Below are 22,185 nucleotides of genomic sequence, written 5' to 3'. Positions count from 1 at the left end.
AAAGTAGATTAATAAAACTGTTAGCTCAACAATTTTGTTGCTACTCAAACACCCCCATCTGTTTATATTATACATTCACCTGTGTCAGTGCAGTTCGCCTCATCAGTCTTATCTATGCAATCAACAATTCCATCACAGCGGTAGGAGTTGGGCCTGCAACGTCCTTCGTCACACTCAAAGGCGTAGTCGCCACAGTTGTTGTCAGGTGGAGGAACAGAATCGTCCTTGATGCAGTCCCTCTGATTGGACTGAAGTTTCATGCCGTATGGACAGCCACACACTCGACTGTAGGAGGGAGTAGGGAAACAGAAGTGGCTGCATCGCCCGTTGGGCACCATATTGCAGCGGCTGGTGAACGCTGTTAAGAGGATGATGAAGTAGCAGTCAGCAGGTTTCTGGATTATTATATCTGGCTGACTGACAGCTCAACTATGCCCCTGGTCCTGCAGTTATTGATCATTCTAGTTTAAGTAGAAAGAATGTAATATGGATATCTATTATCTTTTTTAAATCAAGATTTATTGAAGAATGTGGACATACAACATCATCTTAACAGTCTACGTTCTGAACGAGCCAGGGGGTTACTAAAGGAAAAAAAAAAGAAGGAAAAAACGTCATACAAATATTTCGTAAAGCCTACAAAGGTCATATGATCTAAGAGCTTTTTTGTTTGTACAGGTAGAAATGGACAAAAATGTATTGTTTAAAATTGGCAACCAGCTCCAAAAAGCTTGGCTTTTAAAAAAAAACAAAAAACTTTGACATAAGTAAATAAAATTTCCGTCTTCTAAAATGAAGTATGAGAAGTCAGATCTAGATCCAAGACTAGTCTAATGTTGTTCGAGATATGCCTATTGGGCATAAATCCTGATTGTTTAATACTTTTTTTAATCTTCTAGCAAAGATCATGGTCAACATTTTTGTTGTGATATTTGAGACAGGACCGATTTACCTGTGATAACTTTTTGTTCCTCTAATTCCCTCATTTTAGCAGGATTGCTACCCAGTTTCCTAAATTATTTGGTTAATTCATATTTAAATAACTCCCAATTAACATCAAATGATTTTTTCATCTCAGCTTTGTTTATAAAGTGTTTCATCAACTGTGGGATTTTCTGTTTATCCTCCTCAACTTTAAGAAGAGAGTTATTTAGTTTCCAATAATTTGCTTTGCAACCATCTGAGGGAAATAATTTAATAGAAATGTAAATTGCTTTATGATTGCTTAGGGGGCAGGAAAGAATATTTACTAACACATGTTGTTTTTTAATACTTTTTGACACTAGCCAAAAGTCTATACGGGAAGCCTAGTTTTGTCTTTGTAACTCCAGGTGAAAGATAAAAGATCTGGGAATTTAACTCTCCATATGTCACTTAAATAATATCTTTCCATGAAAAGCTTAAAGTATGCATTTCTACCACTATCATGCGCAGGTGGCCATCTAACAGTATAGAAATTTAAAGTAACATTAGGTTCTCCTCCAAGCAAAATATGAGAGTTTGGGAAATTTAACCAATGTTTGAGTCTATTCTCTATGTCATCAAATAGTTGGAAGTTTTCTAGATTAGAATTGTACCCATATACATAAAAAACAAAACAATCTTGTTGTAAAAAATCACTTGGAAAATAAAATGCCCTTTTGGATCTGAATCTGAATCTGTGTGTAGAATGTCCCCATTATACCTTTGCTTCATTGTTAAAACACCAGCTGATTTTTCTGAGCAGTGAGAAAATCATAACTCATTACCCCACTGCAATCTCCAAAAATTTACATCACTTAAAGTTGAATGAGATTCTTGACAAAACGATAAATCTGTGTTCAGCTGTTTAACAAATAAAAACAACGCTTTACGTTTGGTAATAGTTCTTAACCCCCTGGAATTTAAAGAAACTTCAGACAATGAAATATTTGCAACTAGAAAAAGCTTATAAAATACTGCAAAACAAGTAACCTAATAATGTCATACCGAGCATCGATCTGCACCTTAGGATAATTACAGGGTTATTGGTGGAAAATAGAGTCTCTGTGTTAAGTTCCAAAAAAGAAAAGAGACCAAAATGTTTAAAAATAATGGTCTCTCAGAATGCTGGTCAGTAAGAATATTCTTTAAGATATCAGATAACAGAAACATTTACTAAACAAAACTTAGGACCAGGCTCAATAATAAAGCAACAAAAATAAAGTAAGAGCCTGTATACTCATTTTGGCAGTGTGCCAAAAAAGAATTAATATATATTTTATCAAGACATTATCAAGAACATGTGGACATGGAGTTATGTCTTGTGCTCATCATTCTGGTGATTTGAAGTCACCATAAGTATAGTCCAGTACTTCAGGTGATTTCCTTCCTTGTCGACATAGCGCTAGCATAGTCGTGACACGAGGCTATCAGAGAGTTACCTGCCTGTAGTTTGGGAGCGACGTTCTTCTTACTCTTGTTCATTCTTTTTCTATCACGGGATGACATATGGTCAATTCAACAAGTATAGACACCAGTCCGACAATGTAAGGATATAGTATTTCTTAGTTTCCCACCAAAAAACAAAACCTTTTGTACAGGAGCAACTTACTCGGCCGCCATCTTGGTGGGTCCCCTGTAATATTGATATCATATCATTCTCTTCTCTTCTATATCTATTTTGTCCCCGCTCTCCCTAGCAGTCAACTCCTCTCTGTCTTACACAGTTCTCTAAACTGTCAAAAATGTGGCCTCTACTTACCACTGTGCATCATCTACTGTAGGACTGGAGTGTTAAAATATCTGCAGACTCTCTGTGTGAAAACTTACTGCTATGGAGGTCAGCTGTGTAGGCCTTGACATTCATGATGCCAGTGATTCCTTGTCTGATCATAATGTTTCCTCCTCCATCCCTCTTCCTCATCTCGAATACTGCTCTTGTCCTTGTGTCAGACACATACAGGTAGTCTACAAGACAAAAACAGATGGTTCAGTAGTTTTTAGATACTGTACGTAAAAATGAATCCACATTCACAAAATATAAAAAAAATTGTATCTATAACAATGTTATAAACTCAAAAGAAAGAAACGTTCAGATTTAACACTTGTATTGGGCATTCATTGATTAGATGGGAAGCATACATTAATTTAAGTTATCCTCTGTCCACCACAGTTATTGGTCTGGCTTTTGTTTATAATGAAGTTTTTGTTTTATTTTGTCAAAGCTGAAGATAAACCTGAATATCATATACAATTTGAATAATCTTGAGCATGAGTAATAGTGGGAGTCATGAGGAAAACCCATGAAACTCACCTGAAAAAATTGTTAGAGAGTAGGGTTGAGTAATCTGGCCAATGTTAGTAAATGTCTGTCTGTCATATCCTTCTATGCCAATGTGTCCAATCTGGTCCAATTGGGAATCCACCCAGTACAGCCTGTCCATCCTGTTGAAGATTAATCGCAAGGAATTAACCAGCAAATATAAAGGAATACTGTAGTCCACACAACCTTCTTTTATTCCTTGAAAAGCCTGAGAATTGTCCACTTTAGGTTATCATTCTACTTACACATAGTCAACAGAAAGTCCATACGGCCATCCCAGTGTTGTGTTGACTAGAGGAACAGCATTGCTGCCATCAGTGAAGCCTCTCATTATGACGGCTGGACGGTACCAGTCAGACCAAAACAAGTAACTGTGGATCAACGTTTGATTACATGCACAAGAGAACAGATCTGTTTAGTTTCAATCAAAATTAATTATAATGAAAACAGTTAACCTTTATGTCATTTTATGGATTAACAAAACCGTGGAGCCTGAAGGTATTCAATTATAGCTGCAATTGGCAATAAGTGAACTATTTAAATACAATTTAATTACCAGTATTTCTTAAATAGAAGCAATCTGGAGTAAATAGAAGCAAAGTAGAGTAATGTAGATTACAGCAACAGCATTGGTTTTCAAACTGAAAATACATTATACACAGGATATCAATAAATCAATCTGCACTACCATTACTTGACTGTCATGTTGTAAACCAGTGAATGTGCTATCCATCAAACCTGAAATCTCCTCAGGGCAAACAAATCACTCTCCAGTATTTACGCCTGATATATTTGAGAACTCACCCAGCACTGGGATGCACTGCAATTCCTTTTGGGTTCTTAATTCCTGTCACAATGTCTCGTCTCGACTTGTCTGTAACTCTAAAGGCCACCACCGCCTTGTAGGTGCTTGTAGTCCAAAACAAAACTTTGGAGGTCCAGTCATAAGCCATAGCGTCAACCATTCCCACTCTGTAGCCTGTCAACATCTGTTGCACTGAGAATAGATAGAGAAAATCAATACTGTGATGTGACACACAGGATTAAGAATAGATTCTTGAAAGAAAAAATTCTATATTATATTTTATGGGTAATAAATTAACTTACAAATTCATTCTGCCTATCACAGGCAACATTTCTATTACATGTGATCTCCCTTAGTGCTCTTGTATTGTTGTTTTATAACACAAATTAAATACAATTACCAGTGCCATTGAGGTTTGACTTATAGACAAGGCCTGTGGACCTGTCGTTGTAGAAAATGGCTTCCTCGTTGCCATCAAACTCCACAGCAGAGCCAGAGAAAGACGTCCCGAGCCCTGTGAGGGGCAGGGTGATGTCCTCCTGGAGGGATACGTTCAGTGGGATTCCCCGCACACCCAGAGAGGTGGCCAACAGCAAGTAGTCCTTCACCTCTGTTCAAAGAGTGAGTGGCAGTGATAACTAGCAGGTAAAAATACTGTCTTAACAATTTTATTATAAAAGTTTGTTGTTAGAAAAGTAAGTAACTGAGATAAAAATATTCAAGATGGAAAAGTATGTTATGCTCATGGACATTATAGCTTAAATGTGATGCGAACCTACAAGCAATTGAATGATGAAAACAAATGATGAAATAAAATGATTGAATTTTTTCTAAATTAAAATTTAGAAAATGTTTTTACAATATTGTAAATTTCATTCATATTATTTTCTGACTACTTAAAAACATGGGCATCTGACAGCAGAATACAGAGAATGTTGTAAAATAAATAACCAAGTGACCAACTCTGAACAGGAAATTTTGCCCTCAGTCAAGAGAAACTCACTAAAGCAGGTCTGATGGTCAGTGTGCAGGTCGTAGCCATGGCGGCACTTGCAGCGGAAGCCCAGACCGGCATTGTCGGAGCGGTGACTCAATACACAAATCTGCTCACAACCCCCGTTGTGTCTGCCGCAAGGGTTCATCACTAAAGGGCATGACATGACAGATCTGTTCATTTTATGACAACACTGTTTTCTTATTGATGTAGTATTAATTCATAAACATAAATGAGATTCAGAGTGTATCTGGTGTTAAACAAAAGGAAAGAGTGGGTTGCTCTTTGAGGACAGCAATGACAAGAAAACGGATATGCATAAAAAAGAAGGAATTAATTCTATCCAAGCAGCAGAATCAATTGGACATCTCTGACCACTAAACTTAATCCAACTTGTTACAGGTTGGAAGTGCATCTCCATACCAACAGGTTGCAGGACAGCGTGTGAGACTACAACATGGCCCGGTCGCTTTGTGGTACGATAGAGCAGTGCTGGGTTGTTGTCTTTGAACCGGTTGGCTCTCACCACACCCATCTTGGTCCAGTCAGTGAAGAATACGTGGTTTTCAAATACAGCAATTCCAAAAGGATGTGGAGCCTGGGTTCCACCATTGAGGACTATTTTCCTGGGAAACAACAACACCTTAATGGCCATCAAGAAGAGCACAATGTGGAATGTGTCAATGTTTCCCTTTCAGATTACAGTTATACTACAGGTAGGGAGAAATCTTTTTAATGACTGACAACATTTTTAGTGCAACCTTTACCTGTCCAAACCACTGTAGGTGACTGTCTCTACCGTGTCAAAGTGGCTGTCAGACCAGTAGACTCTCTTGGTGACAATATCTAGGGTAATTCCGGTTGGAATGCCAAGTCTGATCTTTACCAGCTCTACACGATTGCTGCCATCCATGAAGGCACGCTCAAGCTTCATCTGCTCATTAGCATAGCCCTTGTCTGTGAAGAACATGTAGCTGCAAACAAGCAAAAAATAAAAACTTAAAGGGATGCAATATGGGCGGGTTGGGGTGATGGGTAAAGGTAAACTATATAACTGTTATAAACTGTATAACTTGATGTGATTTACAAACTCAAAATCAATAAACACATTGTTAAAAAAGGGATGCACAATAAGCCACATGATGCCGGGTCAAATGGATATAAAGCCGCACACATTTGATCCGCTGCAAAACTGCAAGGTAGGTTGCAGTGCAGGTACACTTCATCACTGCTTCTGGCTTTGGTTGCGCCCATAGACTGTAAAAATATAAAATAATCTCATACAGTCTATGTACGTAAATTTAAATAATTTTAACTTTGAGCGCAGTGTTCGGCAGTAATTCCGAGCGGTCGCGAAACCAAGGGTAGCACTTTCTCACAGTTGTCTCCACTGCTCTCTCCATAGGAAAACAAAGCCCAGCCAGTGCAGAGCGGTTCCACTGTGGACTATGTGCAGGCGGCTTAATAGAATTATGGAGTTCTTTAACAGGATTTATTTAAAATCTTGTAGAGTTGCTTTGTATTTTACACAAATAAGCTTTAACTGATAAGCCTAAACATGTCATCCCTGACAAATGACATAGAGCAGACTTTGGACCAGTCTTTACCACATTGCATAATTTAAGTTTTATTTAAAAAAAATAATAATTATAACACTGACATGAATAACTCTGTTCAACTGTTCTCAGATCATTGCATTGACAGCCAGATTTCACAGAACTTCAAAACTTCTATGGCTTTTATTCTATGTGCATTTTTTTTGTTTCTTTTATTTTGTTTTTTGATTTACTCTGTGTAATCTGTGAAGCATATTGGGTTGACTTTGGATCAAATTGTGTTGTAAGAACACATTTGCCTTGCCTTGCAAATTACATACATTGTTACATAGCATTATCTTATTAAAATTAGATGTTATTGGCAGGCAGCTCATGAAATTTATGTCTGAAATGGATTGCCATGCATGCCTTTCTCAGCAGCTTCGGAAGCAGCTTTGATAGACTAAAGCATTTAAACCCACCCCACGGTAGGATCCAGGACGAGGCCATGAGGTGCCTGCAGGTTTTCAGCCAACAGTGTGACCCTGTTCCCTCCATTAAAGTTGCACATGTCGATACGCTGCATCAAAGCCTCTAAGACATAAAGTTTGAAGTTGATCCAGTCTACAGCAATGTTCTGTACATTTTGGACTGCAGCAGTCAGAACCTCCTTAATGTTACCACCATTGTAGTTGGCAGAGTACACCTGGCAAGAGAATGACAGGGTTTAGGACGAGTGGGTGTTTCTGCCCAACTTACCTACCGCCTTAGTGCCCTTGAGAAAAGCATAAAAGCCACAGCAGCTTCTCAGTTGCCAACAGAAAGTATTGTTGTTGAACTTAATTCGTGCAGTTTGGATACACAAGAAGCTGGTGTTAATCATACTGTATATAAACAATTATAAAATAGGTGAGGGGAAAGAATACTGTCATCACAAAATGTCACCAGACAACGCTCCAGACTGACCTTTTTGGTATATGTATCACTCCAAAAGACTATGTCGCTGTGCCAGTGATATGCCACCCCTACAGCATAACCTTTGCCCTGGGAAGGCACCAGAGTTCTGACAAAGCGTCCGTGTATATCAGCCATCATCACATCACCTCCGTTGGTGAAAATTAGCTGTGGCATTCCAGCTGGAAAACACGTCAGCAGTGAATTTATTTCAAAAAGTCATCTTAGATGTTTGATATAATTAGACAAAATTATTTAAAAAACATATTTTATAAAAAACAAATCACTGTAAAGAAAAACATTAACCTTTAGTAAATGTAAAAAGAAATAGGCCTTATAATTCTTATGAGCAACATACCAGAGATTGCACAGTTAATTTAAAGTATTGTTCTCTTAACTAAGTAATATTGCCCTTTAAAACAACACATAGATCATGTAGCAACAGAAACATATAAAGATACACTGTGATGTGTGACTTTCTGTACCCGACACATTGGCTTTGCAGACATGACCCTGCTCCAAGAAGTATCCATTAGCACAGCTACAGTGGTGGGTCCCAGGACGATCTTCGCACAGCTGGTCACAGATCCCCCAGATTTGACAATCATTATAGTCTGGGCAATAAAACAAAAAGCCATTTGTTATCGATTAGGCATTAGGATAAGGATCAATAACAGTAATTGCAACCAGAGAAAATTAAAAGTCAAAGTAAAATGGCTGAGACTATTTAACCAAAAGCTCTATACTCCCTTTATTAAAACAAACTAGCATTTAACACTAAAATAACACCACATTGCAGAATAAGGTATCATGCAATGTATTTATGTTACCATGGAAGTAATCCACAGATCTTGCAACAATGTTAGGAGATTTCAGAAAGTATCTACTTCAAAATCACTTAAAAACTTCATCAAGTACCGCTTCCTCCTGTTGCTTAACTACAGTACATGTTTAAAGAATATAGATGTTGTTTTCACAAAAACAAACATGGTACATGTCACTCACCTACACAGGAACGGCTATCATTGGCCACAGTGAAACCATCAGGGCAGTAGCACGCACCTCCCTGAGGAGACGGGTGGCAATGGAACTCGCAACTCAAGGCAGAGCACTGCGCCAGGCCTGTGAGTAAAAATCATATAAATCCTAATGGATAAATCTTTATTTGGGATCATGTGCGCAGCTTTGTCTGCCAGGGCATCATTATCAGTCTTGTGACCAGCATTATAGCCAACATCACCTGAGTACGGAGGCCATTAGTGTTCGCCGAAAGGAAAATTACCTGATAAAAGTTAATCTTAAACCAGGTGTATGTAAAGGCAGTTATATAGAAGGGGAAAGTATCATATTGCAGTCTCAACAGCTGACTTCTGTGAAACATTAATGATGAGTACAATACACTGTAACGTCTAAAACCCTTACACCTAAATGTACTGTGTAGCCCTATAAATGAATTCTGTGTTTTTTTCGGATCAGGCTATTTTCACTTATGCATTAAGACACATATCATAGGCATACATTGCAGAGTTCTACATTTTTCAACCCATTTAAAACATTAACATCTGTGTGACTTACTGCAAGTTTGCTGTGCTGTGGAGTTGGTCTCGTCTGTTCCTCCAGGACAGTCAGTTTTGCCATCACACACTTTGCCCACTGGTATACACACTGACGAGCCTGGGCATCCCCACTCACCAGGGTAACAGTCTCTAGAGTTACTATCTAAAAAGACACAGAAAGACAAGATATTGTTTAAGGTATGCAAATAGCAGTTTTCTATTTTGGTCATCTGTCAACATTTGTTTAGACTACTCTTTACGTTTCCTAAAAGTCTTTGGCTACCATTTTTTCAAAATGGGTTATTCCATCACTGCAGTCATTTGTTTCTCAGTGGTCATTCTTTAATGAAACTCCACATCTATACCATTACAACTTAGTATTGTGCAATATTGAATATACAGTTTAAACTATTAATAAGAACAAGTTATCTCACCACATCCTTTCTCATCACTGTAGTCCCCACAGTCATTGAAACGGTCACACACCCAGCGCTGAGGAATGCAACGGCCACTGGAACATGTGAACTCACCGCCATTACAGCTCTGGTACGCTTAAGAATAAATACATAGGATTCAGATTTGTTATCTCAATCATGTGCCATCAAATAAAAAAAAAATAAAAAAAACACTATTCTTAATAATAAATACAATACTAATAGATAAGCCTTTTTGAAGCGTAACAACTTTAATTGCAAAATTTCCAACACAAAATATTTGTGTAAATATGTTCAGAATAATGAACAGTGTGTCTTCTAGACAGACATAACTGTTGCCCATCTTTATACACTTAACTTGTATGCCATAGGACCTTGCATTAAACTATTGAGCAACTTGAACATGAGAAACCACTGTATTTTGGTGTCGTGGGGTTGCATTTACACCATTTAAGGTTGAACAAATTGGTCTTCTAACAAGATAACTTTAACATCATATCCAGGCCTACTGTCCAATTTATTTCAGATGAAAACTACATACTGAAATGACACAAAACAGGATTGCGGTCAAACCAAATCCTGTCAAAACACTTTCATCCTTACCACAGTCTTGCTCATCACTGTTGTCCCCGCAGTCGTTCCAGTGGTCACACACAAAGGAATCAGGGACACAGTAGCCGTTTGCACACTGATACTGGTGGATGGGACAGTGCTGTGACGCTGAAAATAAAACACAGCGACTGAATTTAGAAGTGCTAAAAAAAACAACCTCGAAATATGGGCAACATAAACTGAAGCGACAGCTAAATACTTTTCAATTTTAGGGTCACCAAATGCACGAGGAAGTAAAAATTGAAAAAGAACCAAAAGGTAACGTTAGTTAGCTTAACGTAACGTAACGTATCGTTAAGCTAGCTAACTAACGTTACAGCATACGTTTAACTTATGCTACAGATAAATTGTCGCCAAAGTTTGTTCAAAGAAACATTTTAAGATTATTTACAACACTTACTGCTGTTTTAAAGACATTTCCAGATTACTTGACCACACTTATATCCAGCTGGAATAAAAATATGACTCTGTTTCTCGATATTTGTTTAAACCTTCCCACCACGTTAGTTGTCATTTAGCTAAAAAACAAAAACAAAGACGTAATGTATTTATTTTTTTTAAAAGATGAACCTGAATCTTTAACGCAATTATTTTACCATTGTACGTACATATTTAATTACTTTTTGGACTCGAATGACACATTTTTGCCTATAATCCTAATATCAAAATTGAGTGTAAAAATATAATTTTGTTTTCAACATGAGAAATATAATATTAAATGAATTCATCATCAGGAAATGTTACTTCCATAAATGCAAAATAACAAACGTTACCCCCAATTTCACCACTTTTTTTTAGTAAATTTAGACTTTCAAAACAAAACTGTTAAACGGTACGGTGAACTAATTATGTAAGAATAAGTATGTTTCCCGATTATACGTGTTTTTATTAACACTATTTTTATTAATTTATTATTTATTTTTTATTTTAAATAATATGCTTGTTTTCTCTGGATCCCTATATTGAGTATGTGTCTGAAATGTTGTAATGTAATATGTTCACTAAAAAAAATGTGAATGTCTTGTGATAGAAAATTAGGATGTACATAATAATACATCTTTTCATTTTTAACATAATGTTGTCTACTATGAGCAAGTCACTCCCAACTTTCAATCTGTGCCTGGCTGTGATCCAAAAGACCAATTTAACTCTATTACTACCCATGTCCCATTATTCACTTTGTTGTTATTTTACAGCACAACGATTTTTTTTAACTCAGTAAACATTTACATTACAACATCACTGCTCTATTCCTATCATGTTATCTGAAGCAACTATCTTGCACAGAAAACGTTTTCTGTATTTAACATAATAATACCCAGCTTCCATTTGTTCTTAGTGTTACAGAACAGAACATGTATATTTTTAAGCATCTGCTAAACCATCACTAAACCAAGACATCTGGGTTTGCTGTGAGTCTCATTTACTCACTGCAGTTGAATTCATCAGAGCCATCTCTGCAGTTCTGCAGCCCATTGCAGTACTGAGAGTTGTTGTAACAGGCTCCATTAGCACATGTCTTCTCAGTGCAATGTGGATAGTCTGCAAAAAAAAACACAAACTTATTTTATTAATTGAAAGGACTATCAGTTTCCTGCGCAATAATGCAAATAAAAGGACCTATATCAAAAACCTTAAATTATTGAAGTGAACAAAAATATCTTACAGTATACATCAGTGTTGTGAATTTTGGACTGACTTCAAAGTACAGTGTCCTAAGTTTAGATGTAAAAGTCTTACTGCAGTTGTTCTCATCAGAGTTGTCCACGCAGTCCTTTACATGGTCACATCTGTAATTGCCAGGGATACACTGGCCCTCCTGGCAGGTGAACTGGTCTGGGCTGCAGGTCCGTCCACCTGAACCCAGAGCATGTGACTGGGTTTAGTCTTAAAATGCTATGCTGCAGACTTGTAATTTGGAATTTGAAATGACAACATGCTTAATCATAAAGTTTATTTACATATAGTACAAGTTTAATTCTCACTCTGTGCATTTCACTATTAAAATGCTTCAGTTTCATAGTGACTTGATGTGGCCACCTAGTGGTTTTACTCTTTATTACAGCACATGAACATGCAGCTTTTTACAGCATGATATAGAACATAACATGCTCTACTTTCATTCAATTTTCATAATATTTTTTTAGTCAGTCTCTCATTGTAAACAACACCACAATAAAAATAAACACTACATACCACAGGTTCTTTGTTCATCTGAGCCATCGATGCAATCCTCCTCTCCATCGCAGACAAATCCCAAAGAGATGCATTCACCGCTTGTCACACATTGAAATTGCTGCGAGGTGCATGATGGAGGGGCTGCCACAAACAACAAAACGTTTGAAGAGTTTACACATAAATAATAGCACTGTGTTTGGGTATGGTTTCATGTTCCTTTCTTTGTTTGTTCTTTTCCTGCCAAAAACTCCCCCCCCCCCCCCCCCCCCCCCATTCCCCCTGTAAATTGCGCCTATGATTGTCCTACTCACGACAGTTCAGCTCATCAGAGTCATCTGCACAGTCTTTAGTCCCATCACACCTCCAAGCTGTGTTGATGCATTGTCCATTAGTACACTGAAACTCCCCACTGCCACAACCTCCTGCAAACACACACACACACACACACACACACACACACACACACACACACACACACACACACAAACACACACACAGACAGGAGGATGGGTTTTAAACGCCTGTTATCATTCATCTTTTTAAGGTAATAATGTAGTCTCAACCTGCATGATTTTAGTTACATAGAGTACCTTAGAGTACTTTCACACATTTTATATGTTTAAAATACAATGTTAGATTTCCCTGGCAGGCGATGTCCACGTTGCTTAAATTGAAAAAAAAAGCTTTTTACTATTTCCTTGACAAATGAGTTACCATGTTTATGACAGCTTAAACCACAATAAGTGTGCAACATTTTAACCTGAAAACATGTGATTCTGTAATTAAAGGAAAGTTAATTCTTCACCATGAATAAACATCTTATTACATTGGCAGCCTATCATTTCAAATAGATGATTGTTGTCTCAACTATAGCACAGAGACATGTAATTTGTATCACTTGTGTATTCAGTATTTTTAAAAATATCATTTTGAATGAGGCACAACCGGCAAAAAGTCCAAACCTTGCATAGGCATGAATTTAATTTAGCTGTATGTACTTTGGAGGTAAACCTTTACTTTCTTAAAATTATTTTCACAATATTTTATAATATATAATTGTATAATTTTGTAAGTGAACTTTTTAAAAATTGATTGTTGTGTTAATACATTGAAACAGCTAAAATTGTCGTGATTTTTATTCATGCAATATTTTCTTGGGGTGTCAAAGTACTCAGATCTTATCCAAGCAAAGATCTCTAAACATTTTTATACAGTTTAAAAACTACAGTAATTATGAAACATGAAATCCCTTAAAACTCAATATTTTGGTCAAAATAACACTGATGATGCATACATCCAAAATTCCCACTCCTGACCATTGGCAAGTATGTTTATTCTTCTCTCATTACTAAGTTTTTACAACAGTGTGTGACTAGAAAACATAGTGTTGTGAAATCAAGAAGATACATACCTTGTGAAATTTGAATTCCTTTGGACAACAGTAGAAGAGACAGAAGATGAAGACTTCTAAGGACCATTATTTAATTTTCGTGTTCGTTTGACAGAGTATGTACAGTCATGCTACATCTGACTGTGTCATGAGCCTGAGGAAGATAAAGCCTTTGGGACTGAGATGTTTGACCCGGAGCAACCAGCAGACCAACAACGTGACATACTGTAATACAGCTTTTATAGCTCGCTTCTTTACATAAACTTCATTTAAGATTAACTTTTACCTGTTGGTATGTTGTCCACATCAGCAAAACTATTCATTTTTTTTTTGTAACACTGTGTCAGGAAGTTAACACTGTCTGTGGCAAAAACCAGAGTTGATAGTCTATGTAGGTCCTGAAAATACCAATGATCATGAGTTTTTTAATGAGACTTTTTCTTTTATTAGTTCTTTACATCCTATAAAGAACCTTTAAGAACATAATTCCAATCTGATTAATTTTTGTAAGAGTGGTGTACACAAAGGTAGTCATGTGTGATGTGGTGAAAAAAAGGGTATATGAGTGTAAATGACAGCTGTTTAATTAATTGCACACAAATACAATATTTGTGCAACACACATTATTAATATACCTTTTGTAATTGCATATAGGAAAGGTGTTGGTGTACAATTGAAGGTCTTTAGGAATGTGTTGTAGGTACTATTTTTACATTTTCTACATAAATGAGACATTTGTTTTGCAGAACTACAGGGATATGTCATGGTCAATAAATTTCACACTGTTTGAGAATGACAAATAAGATTATCATTAAATGAGCTTTGTGGGAAATCCTAATATCAATTAATTGACTGACACATTAGCTACAACCTTCAAACAAACGAAATATTGACAGCTTCGGTGGCTTTTTATTGCATTTTTCAATATGTGACCTTGTCACAGTATATCCGCTTAATTGGTTTACAGCACACAGGCATATTGCTTTGAGAGAAACAAAAAGTGGTGAATATCTTCTAGTGGCAAATGCTGTTTTGTCACATTTATCCTCCTCAGTAGAGAAAAAAAAAATCAAGCTACAGCTAAATCATATTTAGCACGTGTTCTGGCAAAGGGTATATCAGCATTTCAACAAATCCGATGTAATCTTCCCACAACACAAATTATTACATGTTTTACCAGCCACTCAAGCTTTAAACCAAGTGTTTTTTTTATGCATTACATGTCGTTTAGCTGATGCTTTTATCCAAAGCAACTTACAATTTTTGTTATATATCAGAGGTTGCACGCCTCTGGATCAACTAGGGGTTATGTGTCTTCCACTGCGCCATCACCACCCCCCTCTAGCCGATTCACCTGCTGTGCAGTCACTGTTTTATTGTTCTTTTCTTCTGAGAAATAACATTTGCATAATAACGCTTTGAAAACTGACACATTTGCTTTTAACTTAAATTCCGTGAACACATCTACGTTGATATAGAATGATGTATTTGTTTGAGAGGAGGAACCCACACGCTTTACTGTCCAAAGCACAATAGCAAACTTTAAGGACAATCTTTACATTTTGTAAATGTAAATATATTTGGACCATTACTTTAAAAAAGACACACTCAATGTCAATTTCTTCAAAGCATATTTACTTCTTTGGGACCAAATTAAAAGGGAAGCTGACCTGCAGAAAAACCCATCAGCACCTGAATCTTTTGGACAGACAAAATGTATTGGCATCCTGCTTGTATGGTAAGTAATGGGAAGTCTTTAATTATTACTAAAATAGTTTTTTTTTTATTGTATATATATTAACATGGTTAAAATGAATTAAATATAACGATTTATTGTGGCAGAAAAAGACAAAATAATAATATAAGATACGTGGGAAAATATTTAATTCATTTTGAATAACAGCTTTATTCATAATCAGACAGGAAAGTAACTCAGTTGAACAAAATAAAACACCAAACAATTTCAATTTAGTAAACATTTTATGCAAATAATAACCTGAGATATATAGAGGGACCTAACATGCCCTGATTTGGAAGAATAAGTCATTCGATTCTATTTGATAAAAAAAGCTTCATGTCATTTACAAAATCTGAGTGAAGCAAAACATGGTGATGAGAAGTTGTAAATACACAGACGAGGGAGACATTATCTGTGCAATGATATCGAACAGCTCCTCATTTCTGGGTGTCAACATCAATGAACGATTAGACATTCTTAAAAGAGTAATGTTCTAGTTAATTAACAATACTAATATTAAGAACCTTTTATAAAGACCTACAGTGCATATCATATCCCAAACATGAACAAAGAATAATAAAGGAAGGACAGGAATGATTTATGAAAGCTTATAATGGATCAACATAGCGTTTACAATACTGCATAGGACCTATGAAACTGTTGTGTTTCTATTCCCACAACTCTCAGCATGATGGTGTTTTAATGGTGCACAGTTATTTGGGGAGGGGGAAGAGTTTTTGATCTGGGTAAATGTCACTGCAGGATGAATCTTTGTTCATCCTCATTAATTCAACCTTCTTTCATCGTCGTGCATGTAGTATGGATTGCTGTTGCCTCGGTTCTGAGCATATGGGTTGACCTCAGGTCGATTCTGGGCATAGGGGTTAGTCTGGGAGGGAGCCTGAGCATACTGATTGTCATCATGGTCGTCGTAGTAACGCTACAATGAGAAGAGAGTTTCTTCATGAGAGAATTGCAAAACCAGCCATGTACATCCCAAACGTTAACTTCTCTTACTCTGCTGAATAGTTTCTACTAACATTCTACTTTGGCTCTTTCTGTTCCGTGAACTAAACCCTTTTAGGAAATAGTTTTTACATTTTATACTTCTTAAATTAAAACTTACTACTCTCTGACGTTGCTCCTCTTTCTTTATCAAATACACAGATGTATACTCACAGAGTTCCTCCCCACAGGGATCAAGTTTTGCCGGCTGGTGTTTGGAGTCATCTCCAGGTTGGTCCTGCTGTCCCAGCTGGTGGTGGTTGTGGCCCGTGGGATCCTGGGCACCCCACCATTGGCAAAGGCTGACAGGCCATTGGCTTGCCTGTTAACAGAGGTTGCCTGGCTGTTGGCTAAGCTACTGTTAACCAATGGTTTATTGGCAGGAGGGTGGCTAACGTAAGGCTTCCCAATGTCTGCATTTTTGTTCATCTTGGAGCTTTTCTTTGAGGATCTAACAAAAGAAAACATATTAACACATTACTTTCTACTGGTACTGAATCTGTATTTCTGCATTAAAGTCATCGTTGCATTTGTGAATTGATTTTCTATGACTTAAATTAATTCCTAAATATGTTTCTAAAATAATGACACGTTAAAAACACCAGGCTACCTTGACACAATAATAAAGGTTCATAATTAATCTGATGGGTTACATAAAGGTTAATGTGTAGCGTAAGTGAGAGATAAACATGACACAGAGGCAGAGGCAGTAATGAATGACTAGAAGGGGGTGAGTGAATAGATGAGAAACTCACTTGCGTGCCACTATAGGCAGAAGAATGAGTGTGATGAGCAGCAGTCCCCCGAGCACAGAGCCAACAATTACCAGCACCAGCTTCCATGCTAACAAAACCCAATGAAAAGGACATCAATAACAAGGCCACGCTATTGAAATTAATTTAATAACAACCTTTCTATGAAATCAAATCTGCCAAGTGTTTCACACACATACAGGCAAAGCACAGGCATAGCAATAAAGGACTCTCTCACCACACACACACACACACACACACACAACACACACACACACACACACACACACACACACACACACACACACACACACACACACAGTATATAAAACATACAGCTCACAACATGAACAAAACTCCCCCCCCTACAATTTAATCACCATTTAAAAAAAAAATATATATATATATATATATTAGTCTTTTAACTTAAAAAAAACATGTCACAAATTCATAAGAAACAAGCAAATAAAATTCTCTCAGTCAAACTATTAAGAATGAGGGTGTTAAGAAAGTGTATCCAATATGCCTCCCTTTGAAGAAGATTCAATGTCCATGTAGTGTAGTTCACTCAAGCTGTGGTTCTAACTATTAAAGCGCTTGGCGACCCATGATTTATCAATGTTTATTATTTTCTCTTATTTTCTATGGATTTCGTGCTGTATGTTACTGTGTCAGGATAGGTTGGGGCTCCCTCTGATTTGGTGTATTTGATGATTAATCACTATTGTCAAAAAGGGATTTCTCACGTTCCTCTTTTAAAAGGATTGTCTGTTGTTCTTGCCTTTACTGTCAAACACATGCTGTATACTCACATTCAGTACAGTTAAAACCAGAATAACCAAATTGACAACTGAAAGACAAGAAGAATGGTTCATTTTATAATTTCATTTGATGTCATTTATATCCATGCTCTCTACAGACAAAGGTCATATTTACAGTGGCTCTCTGCATTTTCCCTCTCAATATGGTTCACATTAAATGTTGTTGAAACATAATAAGGTATATAATTGGATAGAACATTGTTTTTACAATCCGGATAATGCTTTGACATTTAAACACTCACTTGACACATTTTTTGGAACCCTCAGCTTTTTGACCGCTGGGACAAGCTGGAAAAGTAGAAAAAGTAGAAGGAGTTTAGATTTAAAAAAAAAAGGTTCTTATGTAACACATACACTTTATCTCTCTTACACTCAATAAAGGCCCTCACCAATGCAAAGTTTGGTAGAGAAGTCCGTTTCAATATAATTGTTCGAACAGGTGCAGGTAGACAATCCATCTGTCCATTTGCACGTTGTACTGCTCTCATCACAGGGCTTCTTTTTACACAGGTCTGTACCTTTAAATGAAAAAACACAACAAAATAAGATAAGATAGAGTCAGTACACCAAATTCAAATAAATACAGTGGTACGAAATTAAATAAATAACTAGATATGAACAATGGTCCGAAGTGTTCAGTATTCTGGTAGGAGTTGAGAAATACCATTATTAGAAGGACGTTTTTACTCATTGGCTGAATGATACTCCGTACACTGTACGAATATCCCTATATGTGCTTAGACAGAGGGCCTAGAAACATACTTGTAATCAGATTCATAACTGATAAAAGATTTTAAAAAAAGGGTAACGTATTTTGCTGGATGGTTGAAAAACAACCCGAGCCTTGCCACACGCTGCTACACTAACATTTAATATCTGAAAGGCTCCAATGCCTCTACAGGCTTGCTATTAAAGTCCTTTTGAGACTCTCGGAAGAACAATTAAAAAAAAACAGAAACAGACTTTTTAAAAACACTAATTGTCTGCAATTTAAAGAAATCACCAAAGAATATAAAAGAAAAGAAAAACACTAAACCTCACTATGTTACAGTACTAGTATCTAACAAAAACACAGAACATTTTAATGGCAACACATTTTCATGTACTATGATACACTTTATTTTTTAATTACAGCAAGTGAAATTATCTATTGGCCAAAACCCAAAGTGAGCATAGTGTCTTAAAAAATCCCAACAACGGACGATTCTGCAATTCACAGCCCTAACAGTGACATCCATCTACAAAAACTTTTAGCAGGACCAAATAAAATGAAGTAATCATGAATTCATTTCAGACAATGCTGCAGATGTAGCATACAGCATTTTCAAACAAAACTCTTCAATTATGTTCTTCCTGAAATCAAATGTCTTGTTTCAATATTATTCCCACCATCAAACTGGGTAAAATAGTGACATTTACACTTGATAGATAGACTTACCTTCAAAGACTGCACCTTTCAGAACACCTTCTCCACTGCTGGCTGCTTTCATCGTCTCTGTAACTTGTGCTGTTGTGATTTCAGCCTGTTCTGAGAAGAGGATCTCTACATCTGCTTTGACCCCAGTTTCAGACCTTGACCAAACTTTACTGGCTTTATTGGGCCTGTATAGACAAAAATCACACTTAATGATGATTATATTCTGCAATTATTAAGTTCAATATGCCGTAAGTGGATTGTAGGAAGCGTGGTTCTAGATTGACAGACAGTCAGATCATTGTGACTCTGACTTACCCGAGTGCTAAGACTGTAGATTTAGAGTAACCCACCGAGTCTTTGAAAACATTCGACAGCTGTGTTTTGGAGAAGAAAAAGAAAAAAACGTTTTGTTTAGGGCATCAGCTGACAGGCCCCTTTAAATCAACTTCACTCCTGGGATAGATAGATATTATGTAACAACAAAGTACATTCATTACCACATGCATGGAGTGTAGCACTGGTGAGTTAAGTGAACTATCACTGGCATTAAGTCTTTGCTGTTGCATCAGATGTAATGCAACGGCCACAGTTAGTTAGCTGTGAACTACAGGAAAATTAAAATAATATACTGTATATAAAATAATAAACAAATATTTGTGTCACTCCTTGCAAAGTAGTTAAGGCATATTTAAACAACACAAGAGGTGTGCTTTACCTGAAACGTATTCCAAAAGATTAAAATGAAATAAAAACTTACCTAAAAGCTTACCTCTTTAGTAATAGCTTTTGAGACAACTTCAAATTCTGGTGATGTATTGTCAGACATGTTTTCATTGTAAGTTATTCCAGACAGGGTTAGTTGTCCAGGAAAAACTTTAGCTAAAATAGGAAAATATCATCTTAGGAAAGTTGAATACACTCCTGTTAAAACCAATTATTTAGGAATACAGGCTTTTTCACTTTCTTGCCGAGTTAGAGGAGAAAATACACTCACCGGCCACTTTATTAGGTACACCTGTCCAACTGCTCTGTCTAACCTTCATTTCTAAGCAGCCAATCACATGGCGGCAACTCAGTGCATTTAGGCATGTGACATGGTCAAGAGAATCTCCTGCAGTTCAAACCGAGCATCAGTATGGGAAGAAAGATTTGAGTGACTTTGAACGTGGCTGATTGTTGGTGCAGAAAGCCTGGTCTGAGTATTTCAGAAACTGCTAATCTACTGGGATTTTCACGCACAACCATCTCTAGGGTTTCCAGAGAATGGTCCGAAAAAGAAAAAACATCCAGTGAGCGGCATTTTTCTGTGGCGGAAATGCCTTGTTGATGCCAGAGGTCAGAGGAGAATGGCCAGACTGGTTCGCGTGATAGAACAACAGTGACTCAAATAACCACCCGTTACAACCAAGGTGGGCAGAAGACACTCTCGAACACCAGTACGTCGAACTTTGAGGCAGATGGGCTACCAGCAGCAGAAGACCACATCGTTGCCACTCCTTTCAGCTAAGAACAAACTGAGACTACAATTTGCACAAGCTCATCGAAATTGGACAATAGAAGATTGGAAAACGTGCCTTGTCTGATGAGTCTCGATTTCTTCTGCGCGACAGTCGGATGGTAGGGTCAGAATTTGGCGTCTACAACATGAAAGCATGGATCCATCCTGCCTTGTATCAACGGTTCAGGCTGGTGGGGGTGGTGTCATGGTGTGGGGAATATTTTCTTGCACTCTTTGGGCCCCTTGGTACCAATTGAGCATCGTTGCAACGCCACAGCCTACCTGAGTATTGTTGCTGACCATGTCATCCCTTATGACCATATGTACCCAACTTCTGATGGCTACTTTCAGCAGGATAATGCGCCATGTCATAAAGCTGAATCATCACAGACTGGTTTCTTGAACATGACAATGATTTCGCTGTACTCAAATGGCCTCCACAGTCACCAGATCTCAATCCAATAGAGCATCTTTGGGATGTGGTGGAACGGGAGATTCGCATCATGTGTGCAGCCGACAAATCTGCGGCAACTGTGTGATGCCATCATGTCAATATGGACCAAACTCCCTGAGAATCCTTCCGCCACCTTGTTGAATCTATGCCACGAAGAATTGAGGCAGTTCTGAAGGCAAAAGGGGGTCCAACCCGTTACTAGCATGGGGTACCTAATAAAGTGGCCGGTGAGTGTAAATCCACTCTACTGTCCACTAAATAAAGGCACTTACCGGTAGCTTAGCATTGAGACTCAAGACAAGGCTAGCATGAAATGTTCTCTGCTTGCCTAGCAACCTCAAAGTAAAGATAGGAAAGCTTAAGTTCTTTTCTTAAACAATTGTAGCGTAACTTGTCTTGAAAAGGTGGTAATCATTTTGACCGACCTGACATTTTTTTAGTGTGTTATATAGTTTTTGTGTGTATGTACTCAATGTATTACGTACAAAAAAACACATTTCACTCCAAATTAAGCTTTCCCTCTCACAGATAGCACTTTTTCTGCATGTACACCTATCCTAGTAGACCCCAAGAGTACAAATATGATGCTGAAAAGGATAATAATATGGCTTAAAGTAACACTTCTCAACAAGGACTTCCTACATCCCATACTAGACTTTTGTATTATAATTCATCAAGTCACTTTCTCATGGAGTAACAACCTCACAGTGTTGGTATGCAAACAAATACTTACCACTCTCACATCTTCTGCTGTCATAA

At 37.2% G+C, this 22,185-nt stretch overlaps 2 protein-coding genes across 2 annotated transcripts in view; both read right to left on the bottom strand.

The window, feature by feature from the left end:
* Nucleotides 1–13,860, bottom strand: part of lrp2b (low density lipoprotein receptor-related protein 2b) — a 47,748-nt gene extending 33,888 nt beyond the window's left edge. Inside the window, exons 1-21 of the mRNA XM_032502378.1 lie at nt 13,763–13,860; nt 12,663–12,773; nt 12,370–12,492; nt 11,914–12,030; nt 11,605–11,715; nt 10,165–10,281; nt 9,562–9,678; nt 9,147–9,290; nt 8,577–8,693; nt 8,057–8,185; nt 7,584–7,753; nt 7,100–7,323; nt 5,850–6,056; nt 5,506–5,708; nt 5,092–5,232; nt 4,489–4,698; nt 4,088–4,280; nt 3,529–3,654; nt 3,275–3,405; nt 2,791–2,928; nt 80–358 (exon numbers count right to left, since the gene is read on the bottom strand). Of these exons, the coding sequence (XP_032358269.1) occupies nt 80–358; nt 2,791–2,928; nt 3,275–3,405; nt 3,529–3,654; nt 4,088–4,280; nt 4,489–4,698; nt 5,092–5,232; nt 5,506–5,708; nt 5,850–6,056; nt 7,100–7,323; nt 7,584–7,753; nt 8,057–8,185; nt 8,577–8,693; nt 9,147–9,290; nt 9,562–9,678; nt 10,165–10,281; nt 11,605–11,715; nt 11,914–12,030; nt 12,370–12,492; nt 12,663–12,773; nt 13,763–13,829 (3,175 nt within the window). The 5' untranslated portion in view covers nt 13,830–13,860. The remainder of the gene's footprint in view (nt 1–79; nt 359–2,790; nt 2,929–3,274; nt 3,406–3,528; nt 3,655–4,087; nt 4,281–4,488; nt 4,699–5,091; nt 5,233–5,505; nt 5,709–5,849; nt 6,057–7,099; nt 7,324–7,583; nt 7,754–8,056; nt 8,186–8,576; nt 8,694–9,146; nt 9,291–9,561; nt 9,679–10,164; nt 10,282–11,604; nt 11,716–11,913; nt 12,031–12,369; nt 12,493–12,662; nt 12,774–13,762) is intronic.
* Nucleotides 13,861–15,689: 1,829 nt separating this feature from the next.
* The window catches only part of LOC116671298 (mucin-13), a 10,526-nt gene continuing 4,030 nt past the window's right edge, over nt 15,690–22,185 (bottom strand). Inside the window, exons 3-12 of the mRNA XM_032502484.1 lie at nt 22,160–22,185; nt 20,244–20,353; nt 19,790–19,848; nt 19,496–19,659; nt 18,447–18,575; nt 18,300–18,345; nt 18,049–18,086; nt 17,240–17,327; nt 16,659–16,935; nt 15,690–16,419 (exon numbers count right to left, since the gene is read on the bottom strand). The exon at nt 22,160–22,185 is cut by the window's right edge and continues 106 nt beyond it. Of these exons, the coding sequence (XP_032358375.1) occupies nt 16,264–16,419; nt 16,659–16,935; nt 17,240–17,327; nt 18,049–18,086; nt 18,300–18,345; nt 18,447–18,575; nt 19,496–19,659; nt 19,790–19,848; nt 20,244–20,353; nt 22,160–22,185 (1,093 nt within the window). The 3' untranslated portion in view covers nt 15,690–16,263. The remainder of the gene's footprint in view (nt 16,420–16,658; nt 16,936–17,239; nt 17,328–18,048; nt 18,087–18,299; nt 18,346–18,446; nt 18,576–19,495; nt 19,660–19,789; nt 19,849–20,243; nt 20,354–22,159) is intronic.

Source organism: Etheostoma spectabile, chromosome 21 (genome assembly GCF_008692095.1).
Source record: "Etheostoma spectabile isolate EspeVRDwgs_2016 chromosome 21, UIUC_Espe_1.0, whole genome shotgun sequence".
In the NCBI taxonomy this organism is placed as follows: Eukaryota; Metazoa; Chordata; class Actinopteri; order Perciformes; family Percidae; genus Etheostoma; species Etheostoma spectabile.
This window is presented reverse-complemented; position numbering and strand designations above follow the sequence as displayed.